Below are 15,602 nucleotides of genomic sequence, written 5' to 3' on the forward strand. Positions count from 1 at the left end.
ACTCCTCAAATTATGTCACTTGTGCTTAATTTAGTTACGTCTCCACTGTAGACTTGCATTTGTACTTTTAGGGTACGTGTTTAAAAAAAACAAAAACAAAAAAACAAAAAAGTCAACCACCAACTTGTGAACTGTCACTGCATCGATAACATTCAGACACATGGAACATGTTATTCACCTCACAAAACTGCCCAGAAAACTCCGGGGAGCATTTACAGACGAAGCCGTTCGACACCGAGTGGCAACGGCCACCGTTCTGGCATGGCCTGCTGTTACATGTATTCCTCTGGATTTCACAGTGAGTGCCCATGAAACCGGGAGGACACTGGCAGTGGTAACCCTTTGTACTCTCCTGAAGAACACAAAAGTAAAAAAACATTTGGTGCAACTAACATCCATAAACTCATATTATATAGAAGTGGAAAATAATCATCCATACCTTGCATGTTGCTCCATTCTGGCATTGGCCATGGCAGCCACTGATGTCTGAAGAAGACATAAAACATTAGATTTTATTATTAAAGAGTATGAAAACATTTAAGTTTTCATACAGGAATGTATTCATTATTAGGTGAAATCTAAATTTTAGGATGTTAGATTAAGTCAAGGTTTGGAAAAGAAATCAATAATGAAGTCAAGAAAGCGCCTGGTAGATTGTAACTGGGCATGCACTGGATTCAGAGACAGCAACTGGGCGTGCAAATGCAGTCATGATACCAGAGCCTGAGCTTCAGCTTGCCAAGATGAGGAAGGAACAGGTTACCACATGTGGTAAAGTGAGTGGAGCTGATCTACACCTACAGCGTGATGTGTGTCCAGGAAGTGAGAGGAGGCAGTTAAAAGTAGAAGGCACCAGCGTAGGTCAGAAACTTAGGAGTTTGAGAAGGAAATACTGACTGATGTCACAGTTTTGTCCGGACCATCCCCGAAAACAGACGCAGTGGTATCCACCGATCAAATTTTTGCAAGAGAAAGCGTTCACACAGGGTTTCCTAGTACACTCATTTGCATCTGTGAAGGCAGGAGGTAGAAGGAGACCCATCCATCAAGTGAAACAAACCAAGGAAATGGCAAAAGACCAAAACTCCAAGTAATGAAGCCACACCAACACAAAAATGACAGAACTGGCACTACTGCAGAACTAAATACTAGCGTTGCGGTAAAAGGGGGCTGCAAAGGGAGGGTTGTAGGCATGTATGATATGGCCACCTTGTGATAAGTTGACATGAGTGGTCCTCTTTTTTTAAACTCTCAATGATACTTTGGTTTAATAATAATAAAGAAAAAGCTGTATACCGTATAGAGGGTGACAGGCTCCGCAATTTGGGTCTGGGGGAGTTTGGACCCAGAAGTGGAATGTTACGTCACAATTAACAAGTGGCTAATTACTAGACGTCTGTTTCTGATCAACTATTTAACCAAAAAGTGACTAATACAAAATGTGTGTTAAATGCCCATTAGACGTTTCTGGAGCCCAATGTTACACCTGCACGCCGTTCGTTTTATATGACGTCAGAGAAAACAGCTGTCACCCAGTTTGAGCTTTCATCTGTTCGCTAAGCATGAAATGAGCACAAACAGTTTCGCTTACAAACATTCGCCACCTCCAAAGACATCAAAAGTATTACAACAAAGAAAAAGCACTGCTGCTCAGATATTCAAAGGAGGGGGTGGGTGGAGGTGCAGTCCATGGGGAGTCCTGCCATGCTTGCTTACACACCTGTTTTCTCTCCGATATCCAACACCCTGCATACACACAATCACCAGGTAACACAGGAGGCCAATAGCTGCCAGTAAACTGAGATCTGAGCTGGAAAGGTGACACTGAACTCCTGGGATCTCCCCCCCCCCACACACACACACACTCTGTTCACCAGTTGTAATGCATTTCCTGATTTCACTTTGGTCACGTCTGCTTGTCGTGATGGAAATATTATGGAAATGCCATCGCCTGTGAGGCAAACAGCTGGACACAGACACACTAGTGCCTCCTAAAGTCACTGAGAAAACAAGGCGCCAAGCTGTGGGCAGCTGCCATCTCGTCTAGCTGGCTGCTAATTTCAATCCCAAAATAGTTTATCCAGAGCAGTGAGCAATGTCTGAGGTTATTTATTTGTTTTAGGAAATGGGCCAAACAGGAAAGAAATGGCTGCAAAAGGCCATCTCTCAGTAGAACCAGAAATCCCCAAAACAAGAAATACTACTAGTACTTTGTGTGTATACTGAGGTTTAAAGCTCACCTATCTGGCAGGTCCTTCCTTCCCACTGAGGAGGGCACACACACTCGAAGCCATCCTCCAGGTTGATACAAGTCCCACCTTGAGCACATGGACTGGACGCACACTCGTCCAGATCTGAGAAAACACACACTTCAACTCGTTACATGCCCTGTTTCAAGAAGGTGCTGCACTTTATGAACATGAACACAATGATGGCTAAATATTTTTCACCACCCCCCCACCTGAGGCATGGTTACCTATTAGTGTGTATTCAGAGGCTAATTAATTTATTAAGTGATCTACAAATGAACCCTGGTGGCTGGTCAAGAATATTACACATGTAAATATTACAAAGGAATATTCATTACAGAAGGGCGAATCAAAGATGCAGAGGAAAAAGTGGCCTAAACTGAAAGATGCAACTGAGTATTGACATGCATGTGCATAAAGGAGGAAGGGAAATAACTGTAAGTAGAGCAGCGACTCACTAGTGGCACAGGTCGGACCCCCCCATCCTGGTGGGCACTGGCACTCAAATCCGGCAGGAACCTTGTGGCATGTTCCCCCATTGGTGCAGGGGTTGGAGACACAGGCATGCTCAGCTGATGGAGGATGCAGAGGTGTGTTACAGAAAAAGAAGCATTACTAAACATTACGTATGGTACTTTGTTTTTATCGTTTCTAATGTATTACTGTATATACAGAATTTTTCATCATATGTTCAGTCCTGAAGTTGTTTATTAAAACATTGTCTACCTTCTTTGCTGTGTATTATTTTTCCCGAAAACCTACTGGAACCATCATTTGAATTAACTTTAACCAGGTAGAACAAGGTGAATCAAACAAAGAGGGCAGAGAATATACTGCATGGGACATGGAAGAAGAACCACCTTTATGCAAGTCCTCCACAGCTAACGTCTACCCTAACAGAAAGCAGAGTGGCGTCTCTCTCACCTATCTCACAGTTTTTGCCAGAATAGCCCTCTGGACATTTGCACTGGTACTCATCCGGTTCGGTGTTCATGCAGGTTCCTCCGTTGACACAAGGCTGATGGCGACCACAGTAATTCAGATCTGGAGGAGAACAGGAGGCAGAAACATTTAGATGCATCAAAACACTGATTCAGTGATCAGTGTTTCACACATTTTAGACCATACCTCCAAATTAGATTAAAGGAGCCATATTAATTCATCCAACCTGCCTGGTAAAATAAATCAATCGGTGATGAAGACTAATCCCCGCACATATGCATCATGATTCTAAACACACAGCTTTCTCAAGTCACAAATAAATCCATTTATACTGTGATTTAAGCCTTGTTATGCTGTACACCAGTGCAAATTCTACTTCTCTGCTGATGCAGACTAAAATGCTGACTCGGCCTTGGAGCATGTCAAGATGCAGACAGTGATAGCAACAGTAGCATCAGCAGGCGGCAGCCCTGGTTGTAATCGCAACAGCTTATTTTTGGGAGCATTTATGCCTTCATTAGATGGTGACAGCAGAGAGATGATAGGAAACAAGGGAATGAAAGATGGTTCCTGGCTGGACTTGAACAAGGGACAAGGCAGTGTCACTTCTTACGTTTTATTGATTCCAAGAGAAGAGCTGAGAGAATTAAAAGCAGCCCTCTGCTGATAAATGAACTCACATCAGTCTGTCTTGGCACAAATACTCAGTTTAAGTGGGAGTTTTACAGTGATCAGTCAAGTTGATGAAATTTAATGCGACTGAAAACCTGTTCATACAAAATACAATGACAATATTTGGCTCCTACGCCTGGTAGCTGCCTTCCCTCCTGTGCACACCATCCTTAAGGCCAGGTCACTCTAAAGGCTGGTAAATAAATGAGTAGGGATCTTTCTCCACTGAGGATCTTAGGAGCCATTCTCATCACCTAGAGAGCCCTCAGCGATGAAGGGATGCAGGGGGATCGAGTGTCCCTGCTGCTGCTCAGATCACACAGGCAGTAAAACTATCCAGCCGCTGTTCTCCGGTCAAGAGAACAAGGAGTAAAGTGAATTTGGACCTTATGTGAAGGGAAATTCTTTGAAATGATGTAAACTATAACATTTTTAAAGCACCCTTCAAAACATCCTAAAGCCCAAGGTGACTACTTGAAATGGTTTTTTGTTAGATCAAAAGAAGAGCAGCAAATTCTCACAACTAAGAAGCTGCAAAGAGGACATGTTTGCTGAAAGATGACAATCATTTAATCATAATGTTTGCAAATTAACACTAAGTTGATCAACTATTTTATTATTCGACTCCACATCTCAGGTCTAATCATGTCACACTGGGTCACAGGTCGAGACCATTCACAAAGCTGAATCCACTAACGTTACAAATTGTAGTGGAGTTTCAAGTCGGCTTAATTTTAGTTTTCCACATTTTTAAGCTGCTCAGCAAAAGAGAACGATGGTGCAAGCAAATGACTGAGCGGCAGTACTATTACAGCGTTTTGAATGGTAATATACTGCAATACCTCTTCAAAAGCGGTTTCTTTTTGCATCTCTGCTCTGAGAAACTGCAGCTGGAGGGGACAGGCAGATCAAAACTGAGGACTGTGCCAGCGTCTTGTGTGGGAGGTGACAGGGAAAATAAGGTTTCCATACCTTTATCACACAGGAGGCCACCCCAGTTCCTCTCACAGTTGCACTGCCAGGGGACGTTGCAGGTTCCGTGGACACAGCCAGGATAAACGGCACAGTCATCACAGAACTGGCCCTGCCAGCCATAATTGCACCTGTCAAATGTAAACAATATCAACTGTTTTGCACCAAGCGCTGCTACTAGAAGACGCAGACAAGAGATATAAACCTGACAGAAAGCATGACTGGTGAACTTTATTTTAATCAGTGAAACACGAAGACATATCTGACAATCCTGTTTGTGTTGGGGAAGGAAGGCACAGCGGTTCATAGACGAAGTGGCTGCAGACAACTGTGTGTGTATACAGCGTATATTTGCACGCTCCTGCAGCTTCATGACAGCGCTTGGCCACTGAGGCTGTGGTGCTGTTGAACCAGCTGTCTTGTCAGTTCACTGCTATTTTGAGTCTCCTGCAGACAGCACCGCTGCCTCTCAGAGAGACGAGGCCTTTAGAAATCTCTACCATTCTCAGGCCCAGGGGTGCAGGGGCATTTGGGAATGGTTGGCATGCTTCTTCCACTGTATATGATTAGCTTCACAGGGTAACATTAACAGACCTTTGTCAAGGAGACCACTTTTTTAAGATTGAAGGCATCAGAAGAGTCAGTGATATCAGAAGTACTCAACCTGTCACGGGTACAGGCATGATGTTTCTTTTCAACTTAATTCCAGCATCTTGGCACCCTGACATGACGAAGGTTGCAAAATGCTGTGGTAAAAAAAATTTCTTTGGCTGCTTAACCAAGAGATTCTTGGAAGCCTCTGACAAATGTGTCGGTACAAGCCTAATGTGTGCTAATAAAAATCCTCAATGCAGCAGCCTATTGGCAGGCATGCACCAGCTTTTGTGTTGGCGAACGAGTAAAACCCATAAAACTGTGATGAAAGGAATAAGCAAATAAAAGGAATGAAAAGGATTAAAGGCCAGCTTTCCGTGACCCGAGGCTCAGTTAAATTCATGCCACTGCAGGAAAAGCCTTTACTGCTGCTTCTTTATTCAAGTCACTTTTCCCGTTGACCTTTTGCAAGAATAAGAAGTTTCTCTCTGACATCTGTCTGCTAACTGGAATAAGGATGTGAGCCAGTTTCCTAAAACTGCTCATCCCCATGATTCCTCAGCGCAGAGGCAAACCTGTTTTCCTAATAATGGGAGGCATGTGTCCCTGCATCCGGCAGGTGGGGGGGGTTTACAAACGGGATGTACCACATCCTGGAAACATGGACTTATGGGGGCCACCCTACATCACTTTATCTAACTGTCCGTTCCACTTTGGGAAATGTAAATATCACAGTGGGATATTCATTTCCTCTTCCACTCCGTGGCCTTTTAAAAAAAAAAAAAAAAAAAAAAAAAACTGCAATGCAGATGGGGAAGGGATACGACAATTCCAGACATGTTTACGGTGGTCAAATTCACACACCGACAACTCTCGAGCTCGGACCGAGCCGCAGAGAGCTGATGAGATGCTTGGTATTCTGTGGAGGATTTTGTGTGGCTAAAAATACAAGAAGGCAGGCGTGACACAGCCCGCTTCTTCTGAACTGAAGTGGAGATGCCCACAAGAAAAAACTGACACACACACACACACAAAACAGGCTTTGGCAAATAAAGGTGCCATTGCTTAGCATCTACAATACATCTATATTACAACCACACCATCAAAATGTACATATGACTTGATCTAAACACAAAAGCAAGCAGTGCTTTAAAAGACACAAAACATCTGCAGTCACATTTCTGTTTAAGAGACATCTTCCTACTAATCTTACTTGCATTCCCCGGGGAGAGAGCAGCCGCCTTGTACCAGGTGACAGCCTTGCTTGCAAATTGCTGACAAAGAGACAAGAAGAGAGGAACCATTTAGATGATATTTAAATTTCACCGGGAGACACAGGTACCACTATATTTCTAGTCATAAAAAACCTATACTTAAAAAAAAGAGACGCAAGTGAAAAAGAAGGGAGGAGACGCTCATTTGTTGGCAATGTTTGTAACAAGTGCAACAAAACATGAGAATTCAGGACACTGTGACTTGGGACGGGGGTGAGACAGGACAATTTTACAACCTGAACGTACAATGCTAAACCCCTCTTAAAACCAACCAAACTCCTCTGTGATCCCCCTGCTCCTTTCTCCCTTTGTCTTCTGGGTGATTTAGTGGGGCCCCCCCACTCTCTGCGACACCACCCACAAGCACAGTCCTAACACTACTGCATCGTCACATAAGCAGGCTGCATATCCACCACAGATGTGGGTGACTTTAGACTTACTTAGGCTGAAGAGAATTTCGTTTCCCCAACTTGTTCAACTGTGTATTCATAAACTAATTTGCAATATACACAAATCAGTGAGACTTAAAAACCGTCAGCACTTGCAGCCATCTTTTTGTGATGCTTGAGTACGCTTTGGGATCAGACTGGTGGACTGAATACAACAAGAAACTGATGCTGGGAGCTCACCTGTCTTGCACTCTGGGCCCATCCAGCCATCTAGGCACACCTGGGCTCCTGAAGGCTCACAGCGATAGTGGCCGACGAAATCGTCACGGGGGGAACACAGCTTATTGCACTTGTTGCCGTAGTAGTTCTCGTCACACCGCACCCGGAGGAGGAGAGCCACGGGGCCGTCGTTTAGGATGGTTTGCCACTGGTCACCAGGGTTGATCATGCCTGTGCGAGTGCTGCGTTCAATCAGCAGCTCGTCATCTTAAAAAACAAAAAAAGACCAAGATAAAAATCAGTTGTGAATATTTTGTTCTGATTTGACCACAGATGAAATAAAAATATGACCATAATACCAGTTTGTGGGGAAATTAAGCCTAGGTACCATCAAGTTTAAGCACGACTCATTCGTCTCCCACACAGCTTGGAATGACCCTCTAGGTATAACAAAATTAAATGTTGCATCATGAGCAGGCAGAAAATGTCATAGCTCCCAGAATATTTTACATGCCAATACAATCTAACATTGTCAAAATGCCATCCTGTGCTGTCATTTATCATCAAATCAGAACATACAACACATCACAATCTAAATGAATTGAAAGCCAATATATACTTTTTTGTGCAGCAGTCCAAATTCTGTGAAAAGCTCCTTTCAAATTGTTTTGTTCATGGGACATGGGTGGCGTGGGAAGGATTGAGACTACACATTAAATTTTTACAGTCACTGAGCTTAGCAACTGGTTCGCTCAGGTTTGGATTTCTGGTTCTCCAACCTGAGAAACTTAGGAAACACTGGCTGGTTGCCTTGATGTGAGAACTGACAATACTCCAGGGCTGCACTGAACAATGCCTGGACTATTAATGGACACCGGTTTCTTACAATTTAGATTTGCTCTCACTACCTTTTTAAATAAGCAGATACTGTAAATAAACCGAGAACAGCAACAACAACCAGTGACATCCAACAAAACTAGTGCTGGGAAGTTTAATTCCTATGGTTACCTGGGATGTGTACAAGTTACTAGGCAACATGAATTGAACCTTTTGGGTTTTTCAGTATATGTGCCTATATGGCCACTAAAGGTCAGGCAAGCTGTGTGCTCCTTGACTGGTATCACATGAAAGTAAAGCATTTTTTTTGTCCTCCCACTGGTATAAGCTTTATTTAGCTGATCCTTTACAACATCACAGAATGGTTTACTGTCTGATATTGCTGGTTTTTACTTATGCGTGTATTTGTCAGTGTCAGGCTTCTGCATGCAACATGTGGCTATTTCCTGGTGTCAGTACAAACCAGTGTAAACTTGATTCATAGCAAACCACCTATACACACTCACCCCAATTCGTTCAATTTGGAACAGCACTAAGCCAAATCCTGGTTTAATAAAACGATCGCACATGACGCAGTGAAAACACGATCAAACAGCAAGCAGACTCAGAAAACAAATGGCTGGTGAACATAATGGAATATTTAGCAGCTAAAAAGACAAGACAGGAGTTGGTCGAAATCACAGATGAGAGCCAACACAACTAAAAGACTTTTGGACTTACATTTGACAGCTGGTTAAAAACGACTGCAAACAAAAACTGATATGGCGTATTTACAAAGTAAGGAGCAACTATGAGCTAACTAGTTAGCCATCATCATACTTGTAAGCAGACAGAGGTCCCAGCAGCTACTGCAATTAGTAAGGTGATAACAATGAATTATCTGAAACCCTGACATTGATCTGAAATCTCCTTTATTCTCATGTCAAGTCACTCCCTCATAAAGAATAGCAGTGCATTCTTATTCAGCAGACACTCTGATATCACATTGTGTCTGTGTGAGGAAAAGGACCCACTGAATTTTAAGTATGCAATTGAAATTCACTGTCTGAAAATTGATCTATTTTCTGGTGGTAGTACGCATCACCACTGCCTCGGAGCTCTCTGTGCACGGTTATGTCAGGAGGTTGCTACTGTTTAGCCTCTAGCACGCCAACAATGTTCGTCTCTGTGGGGTCTGCTTCAGCACCAGCTTTCATAAAGAAAGCAATCTTTATCACAGTGAGAAAACAATCTCTGTGGAAATAGGGGGCCTGAGTTCCTTTTCTTCATGCTATTGGGCTGCAATGCACCATATATATTTTGGAAATGAGCAAGCAGGAACGAACACGCACACACACACACACACACACACACACACACTTTCCTTTGCTGAGGACTGACACAATGTCAGACAGACTTAAACAACAAAAACAGAAATAACTCCCAGCAGTTGCCAGATAGAGAACAATGAACTCCCGGTCCAAGCTGGGTTCTGCTACGTCGGTGTCTAAACACTGAGCCCGGCCGCTCAATCCACCTCACTTCCTGCTCGATAAACACAAGGAAAACAGCCGGCTGCCTTTCCTGAGTACACAAGGGGAAGGGAAGAGAGGCACACCGGAGGACATGACACAGGAGGAGAGGAATCTCACTGACAGACCAATGCACTGGTAGGCTCTTACGTAGGACAAGACATGATGCCGGTGCTGACTCGGGCCAGAGAACGAACCTAGATGGCTATGGATCAACCTGAAGTAGCTACATGCTTTCTCCCTCCTCTGTTCTGCCTTTTAGTGCACATTATTCAGCAGGTGGTCCGTCTTTAACTGGATTTTCACTTTACTCTTAAAATGTTTGGAGGTCCCACTGTAGTAGCCACCAGCATCAAAAACCCACATGTACAGTACTACACATTTTGAACAATAGACTCTGTTACAAAAACATTCAAGTGGCAGGATTTGAATGTGCAGGTTCCTGTTTTGTCTGAGCGTAACTGAAGGAAACTGGTGGACATTCAGTCTTCAGTGCACTAGCCGTTTGTCCTGCTAATGACACCACATCAGTGAAGTTGTCATCTGCAGAAGGAAAACCTACAGCGCAGCCAATCAATCAAGCAGCAGCTCTATCGCTAAATAGGAGTTCATACCAAACCCATACCATCACCACCTTCCTACAGCTTAGCATCTGTCTGAGTCTCTCTGCAGATACCAATTCATATAAATAAATTCCATACCAGTGCTGTTTACCCTACTGTTTTACCAATGTCATTCTGAAAGTTAAAGTTATCAAATAAATCTTGTGAGTACAAAAAAATGTATTCTGAAACAGTGAACAGAAGTATGAATTAGCAGAAATCAGAATCGGCTTTGTGTGCTGAACACATGAGGAATTTGATACACTGCCCCTCTGTCAAGCTGAATTTATACTTGTCACTGTATGTAAGGAAGCATGTGTGTTTGTTATTCAGACACAGTTGCATAGCTGTGGCATTTATACTTCTAGAAAGTTAAAGGGCTCCAACATTTTCAGAGATGCAAGTACCCCATAGCAAGCGCCCACGTCTCGATCGGACCTACTTTAACCCATAAACCCCATGCATTTGGACAATAAAAACAAAAATACTCAAGTTTAGAACAAATACCTCTAAACTGTACTTAAGTACAGTACTTTGTTACTTTCCACCTCTGGTCCTGACAGCTACAAGCTCCAGTCTGCGGTTAAGATACAGCATAGCAGACTCGTAGAGTCAAAGTCAGCTGATGTCTGTGGCGTTGCAGCGGTCTCAGTTCTGCTTTTGAACAGCAGGCAATACCGAATAAATCAAACCTGCATTGACTTCAGAAGTCGTCCCCCCCACTTTCCTTCTACATTTTGACATACAGTACATTACAAAACAAGCACCTCAGTGAAATGAATCCATCAAAAGGCTGAAAATGTGCTTAGTGCATCCTGACACCCAAACCACATCCATTTTGCTTCTTTAGCCTCAGCCAAATAAAAGTACTAGTAGCTGGCAGAAAATCAATTGAACAGTTTCCCAATTGTATTATATCAACCAGAAACGTCATAGTAATGACTGTAAATGTACACAAAGAAAGTGGAGACTACAACAGTACGATGTCAAAATCTATTTCTTCTCCATTGTTTGCATTGACAAGTGGAAGTGAACTTGATGTTATGGACAAAACAGGATGTAATGACCTCAGATATACAGGGCAGGTTTTTACCATAGAATACATTCAAGCTCATTCTTAGATGCACAGAAAGGTATGAAAGACTCTTGAAAAATGCCACCATCTCCACGGATCAAAGCCACATCCACACATACAGGCACCGGGTCCTCTTCCTCCTAGACTGAGCTACTGCTCAGACGGGAAAATGGGGTTGTACAGGAGTCCACCCAGCGGACATATCCGAGGGAAAACAGGACACAGCTGGTCAGAGCTGACTGCCAGAGCCAACAGAGCTAACAAGAACCAAAGCTTACAGTCTGTATGAGGAGTCTTGGGAAGTTACAGTGACCTGCTACCTGCAGTTCCTACTTACAACACAAAACAGGTCTAGTGAGTTAAAGATTTGAAGCAGAATTAATGATACAGTTCTCAAGAGACAAATATCTTTAAAAACCCCATCACAGCTAATGCTACATTCCAAATAAAGCACTTATGTCTTAGGTCCTTATATATAGGTCAACTTTGACTTGTCACCTAACATATACATATATTATTTATTTAACCAATAATAACCAGCAAATCCCACTGAGGTTTAGGGCAGCATCATTTAAGAGAGTTTAAGAGACAGTGGCATCATTAGTTCCAGAGCAAAAAGCAAACAAACCAACCACTAGAACAATGCATAAAAGTGAAGTGCCAAGAACAAAAACAAGCCATTCAAAGAGATGAATGGTTTTGAATTGTGTCAATAATATCAAGAATCACTTAACTTCCCTCTGCAAACTCTCTCCCATCTCTGTCCAAAAACACAACAGATGTGTCTAATGCCAAAGATCTACTGGCAATAGCTTTGATACAGTGCCTTGCGAAAGTATTTGGCCCCCTTGAACGTTGCGACCTTTTGCCACATTTCAGGCTTCAAACATAAAGATATAAAACTGTAATTTTTTGTGAAGAATCAACAACAAGTGGGACACAATCATGAAGTAGAACGAAATTTATTGGATATGTCAAACTTTTTTAACAAATAAAAAACTGAAAAATTGGGCGTGCAAAATTATTCGGCCCCCTTAAGTTAATACTTTGTAGCGCCACCTTTTGCTGCGATTACAGCTGTAAGTCGCTTGGGGTATGTCTCTATCAGTTTTGCACCTCCGTATAAATGCACCTGCACTGTGATAGTCTCAGAGGTCTGTTTAAAGCGCAGAGAGCATCATGAAGAACAAGGAACACACCAGGCAGGTCCGAGATACTGTTGTGGAGAAGTTTAAAGCCGGATTTGGATACAAAAAGATTTCCCAAGCTTTAAACATCCCAAGGAGCACTGTGCAAGTGATAATATTGAAATGGAAGGAGTATCAGACCACTGCAAATCTACCAAGACCTGGCCGTCCCTCTAAACTTTCAGCTCATACAAGGAGAAGACTGATCAGAGATGCAGCCAAGAGGCCCATGATCACTCTGGATGAACTGCAGAGATCTACAGCTGAGGTGGGAGACTCTGTCCATAGGACAACAATCAGTCGTATACTGCACAAATCTGGCCTTTATGGAAGAGTGGCAAGAAGAAAGCCATTTCTTAAAGATATCCATAAAAAGTGTTGTTTAAAGTTTGCCACAAGCCACCTGGGAGACACACCAAACATGTGGAAGAAGGTGCTCTGGTCAGATGAAACCAAAATCGAACTTTTTGGCAACAATGCAAAACGTTATGTTTGGCGTAAAAGCAACACAGCTCATCACCCTGAACACACCATCCCCATTGTCAAACATGGTGGTGGCAGCATCGTGGTTTGGGCCTGCTTTTCTTCAGCAGGGACAGGGAAGATGGTTAAAATTGATGGGAAGATGGATGGAGCCAAATACAGGACCATTCTGGAAGGAAACCTGATGGAGTCTGCAAAAGACCTGAGACTGGGATGGAGATTTGTCTTCCAACAAGACAATGATCCAAAACATAAAGCAAAATCTACAATGGAATGGTTCACAAATAAACATATCCAGGTGTTAGAATGGCCAAGTCAAAGTCCAGACCTGAATCCAATCGAGAATCTGTGGAAAGAACTGACAACTGCTGTTCACAAACGCTCTCCATCCAATCTCACTGAGCTCGAGCTGTTTTGCAAGGAGGCATGGGCAAAAATTTCAGTCTCTCGATGTGCAAAACTGATAGAGACATACCCCAAGCGACTTACAGCTGTAATCGCAGCAAAAGGTGGCGCTACCAAGTATTAACTTAAGGGGGCTGAATAATTTTGCACGCCCAGTTTTTCAGTTTTTTATTTGTTAAAAAAGTTTGAAATATCCAATAAATTTCGTTCCACTTCATGATTGTGTCCCACTTGTTGTTGATTCTTCACAAAAAATTACAGTTTTATATCTTTATGTTTGAAGCCTGAAATGTGGCAAAAGGTCGCAAAGTTCAAGGGGGCCGAATACTTTCGCAAGGCACTGTACAGTGATGCCATTGCCAGCTAGGACCTTTATTCTTTCTAATGGCAGAATGTCCTACTCAGCCTTAGTTCTTTAAAATCCAATCTTAAGTGATACTTACTAAAAACACTGACTTATGAATATCATATATGTAACAGCGTTACATTACTTTAAACTTTCAAGTACTGATACAGGTACTGGTCTCCAAAATAAATTGGTTGTGCTATATTTTAACCTTGACCAAAAACTTCCTGAGAATTTGTTAAGGAGCCAACCTCACCCACTCATACTAGCACATCATGGAAGGCACAGCGTGCACATGTGTGTATGTGAAGTCTTGCTGTTACTTACTGCTGCGTGTGGTGTTGTCGTCCCAGTCCCAAGCCTCTACAATCAACGTGTACGTCCGCTTGAAAGAAAAGAAACAAAGACAAGTCAAAAAGAGTTCAGTGAAATATGGACAAAATCTTTTTAAATTCACATCATAAGGCTGAGGGGTCTGCTCATTTCTATGCACAGAAACCGAGTCTGAACATCTGTGACTGTATGCTGCATCAAAAACAGTCAGCACGTGCTCCTTTAGAAATAATCTTTGTAGTAAACAGCGTCTCAGATTGCCTTTGACGCGACTACATGGAAAGTAGGATATTAAGCACCAAGCAACAAAACATTAGTTGCACCTCAGCACAACAACCGTAACAGCTGCTGTACTATCAGAAGTTCTACAATGCAAGTTCCTTTTCCTTTCACTGACCACTGTTACTATAGTCACAGAACACATGTATTCCAACATTTCTATTCTTAGAATGTAAAGATGTTGTCTGAAGTCAATGTTTTATCAAATTTTTGAGAGAAATCAACGCCACATCTCAAATTACTAGTGTTAATGACTATGTAAAGTCCGTCTCTAGTCTCAGCTATAAAACCAGGAACTCTTTACAGAGGGCCTTTATTTTGTTCCTAAACTCAATGACAAGTAAACATGACCCATAATCATAGCAAACAAAAAATGGGGAGCATTTTAACTACTGTTGTGCAGTTCCTCTACAAAGACAGCAGACAGACACACACACACACACACACACACACACGATGCTACAGTAGCTACAGTTTAAACGCTACTTGGTCCTGTTACACAGAAGTACGCTTGAGTTACACTGATATTGAAACCCAATGATTCATATATACAAGAGCGAACAAGATAAGGCAAGAAGAACTGCCGGAAGAAGCTAAAAAGACGCTGCAGGCTGCCTGTGCAGGACGCACCCCAGCTGGGTTGTGAGTGGATTTTAGCATTGGTGATACAAACATTCTGACAACCAAACCTGGCGCCATCATGGAGTTCAACTGAGGAGAAGGCAGAGATACGCAAAGATGGAACAATTAATCAACAACTCCGCCAAAGCATCCAGATTTTCATTTTGCTGAATGACAACCCCAAATTACTTCATATAGTCGTTTGCCCTTCTATAGTGTGTGAAACTGGGCAGAGACTGCATTTTTATTAACCTTGTACATTTTGTTAACTCACCACATGTTTTAAATCATCCTTTCTACACAGACAAAACCTGCTCACATTGGACATTCATGACATGAAGCTCAAACCGAAAACAAGGCCCTGGTCAGTTTCATCCATTGTCAAATCCAATAAAATCTATTTAAAATGAATGACGCTAGAGCCTGGAGGTGGTTAGGTTAGCTTAGCATAAAGACTGGAAGCAAAGGAAAACTGCTAGCCTGGGTAAAGAAAAAGCCACCGAGCAGCACCTTGAAAGATTATTTCCATTATTGACTAATCTGAAAGTTATTTTCTCAATTAATAGATTGTTTGGCCTATAAAACATCAGAAAAGGTGAAAAGAATAAATTT

General features: G+C 42.4%; 1 protein-coding gene across 2 annotated transcripts in view; it reads right to left on the reverse strand.

Moving 5' to 3' along the window:
• jag2b (jagged canonical Notch ligand 2b) overlaps window positions 1-15,602 on the reverse strand; it is a 39,888-nt gene that overhangs the window by 10,604 nt on the left and 13,682 nt on the right. Inside the window, exons 3-12 of one of the 2 annotated variants that reach the window (XM_020604005.1) lie at window positions 14,085-14,142; window positions 7,333-7,578; window positions 6,643-6,703; window positions 4,836-4,966; window positions 3,174-3,293; window positions 2,708-2,821; window positions 2,241-2,354; window positions 898-1,011; window positions 440-486; window positions 179-352 (exon numbers count right to left, since the gene is read on the reverse strand). In XM_020604005.1, the coding sequence (XP_020459661.1) occupies window positions 179-352; window positions 440-486; window positions 898-1,011; window positions 2,241-2,354; window positions 2,708-2,821; window positions 3,174-3,293; window positions 4,836-4,966; window positions 6,643-6,703; window positions 7,333-7,578; window positions 14,085-14,142 (1,179 nt within the window). The remainder of the gene's footprint in view (window positions 1-178; window positions 353-439; window positions 487-897; window positions 1,012-2,240; window positions 2,355-2,707; window positions 2,822-3,173; window positions 3,294-4,835; window positions 4,967-6,642; window positions 6,704-7,332; window positions 7,579-14,084; window positions 14,143-15,602) is intronic. The other variant, XM_020604006.1, reaches the window with a different exon arrangement.

The sequence above is a fragment of the Monopterus albus genome, unplaced genomic scaffold, assembly GCF_001952655.1.
Source record: "Monopterus albus unplaced genomic scaffold, M_albus_1.0 scaffold63.1, whole genome shotgun sequence".
Classification (NCBI taxonomy): domain Eukaryota; kingdom Metazoa; phylum Chordata; class Actinopteri; order Synbranchiformes; family Synbranchidae; genus Monopterus; species Monopterus albus.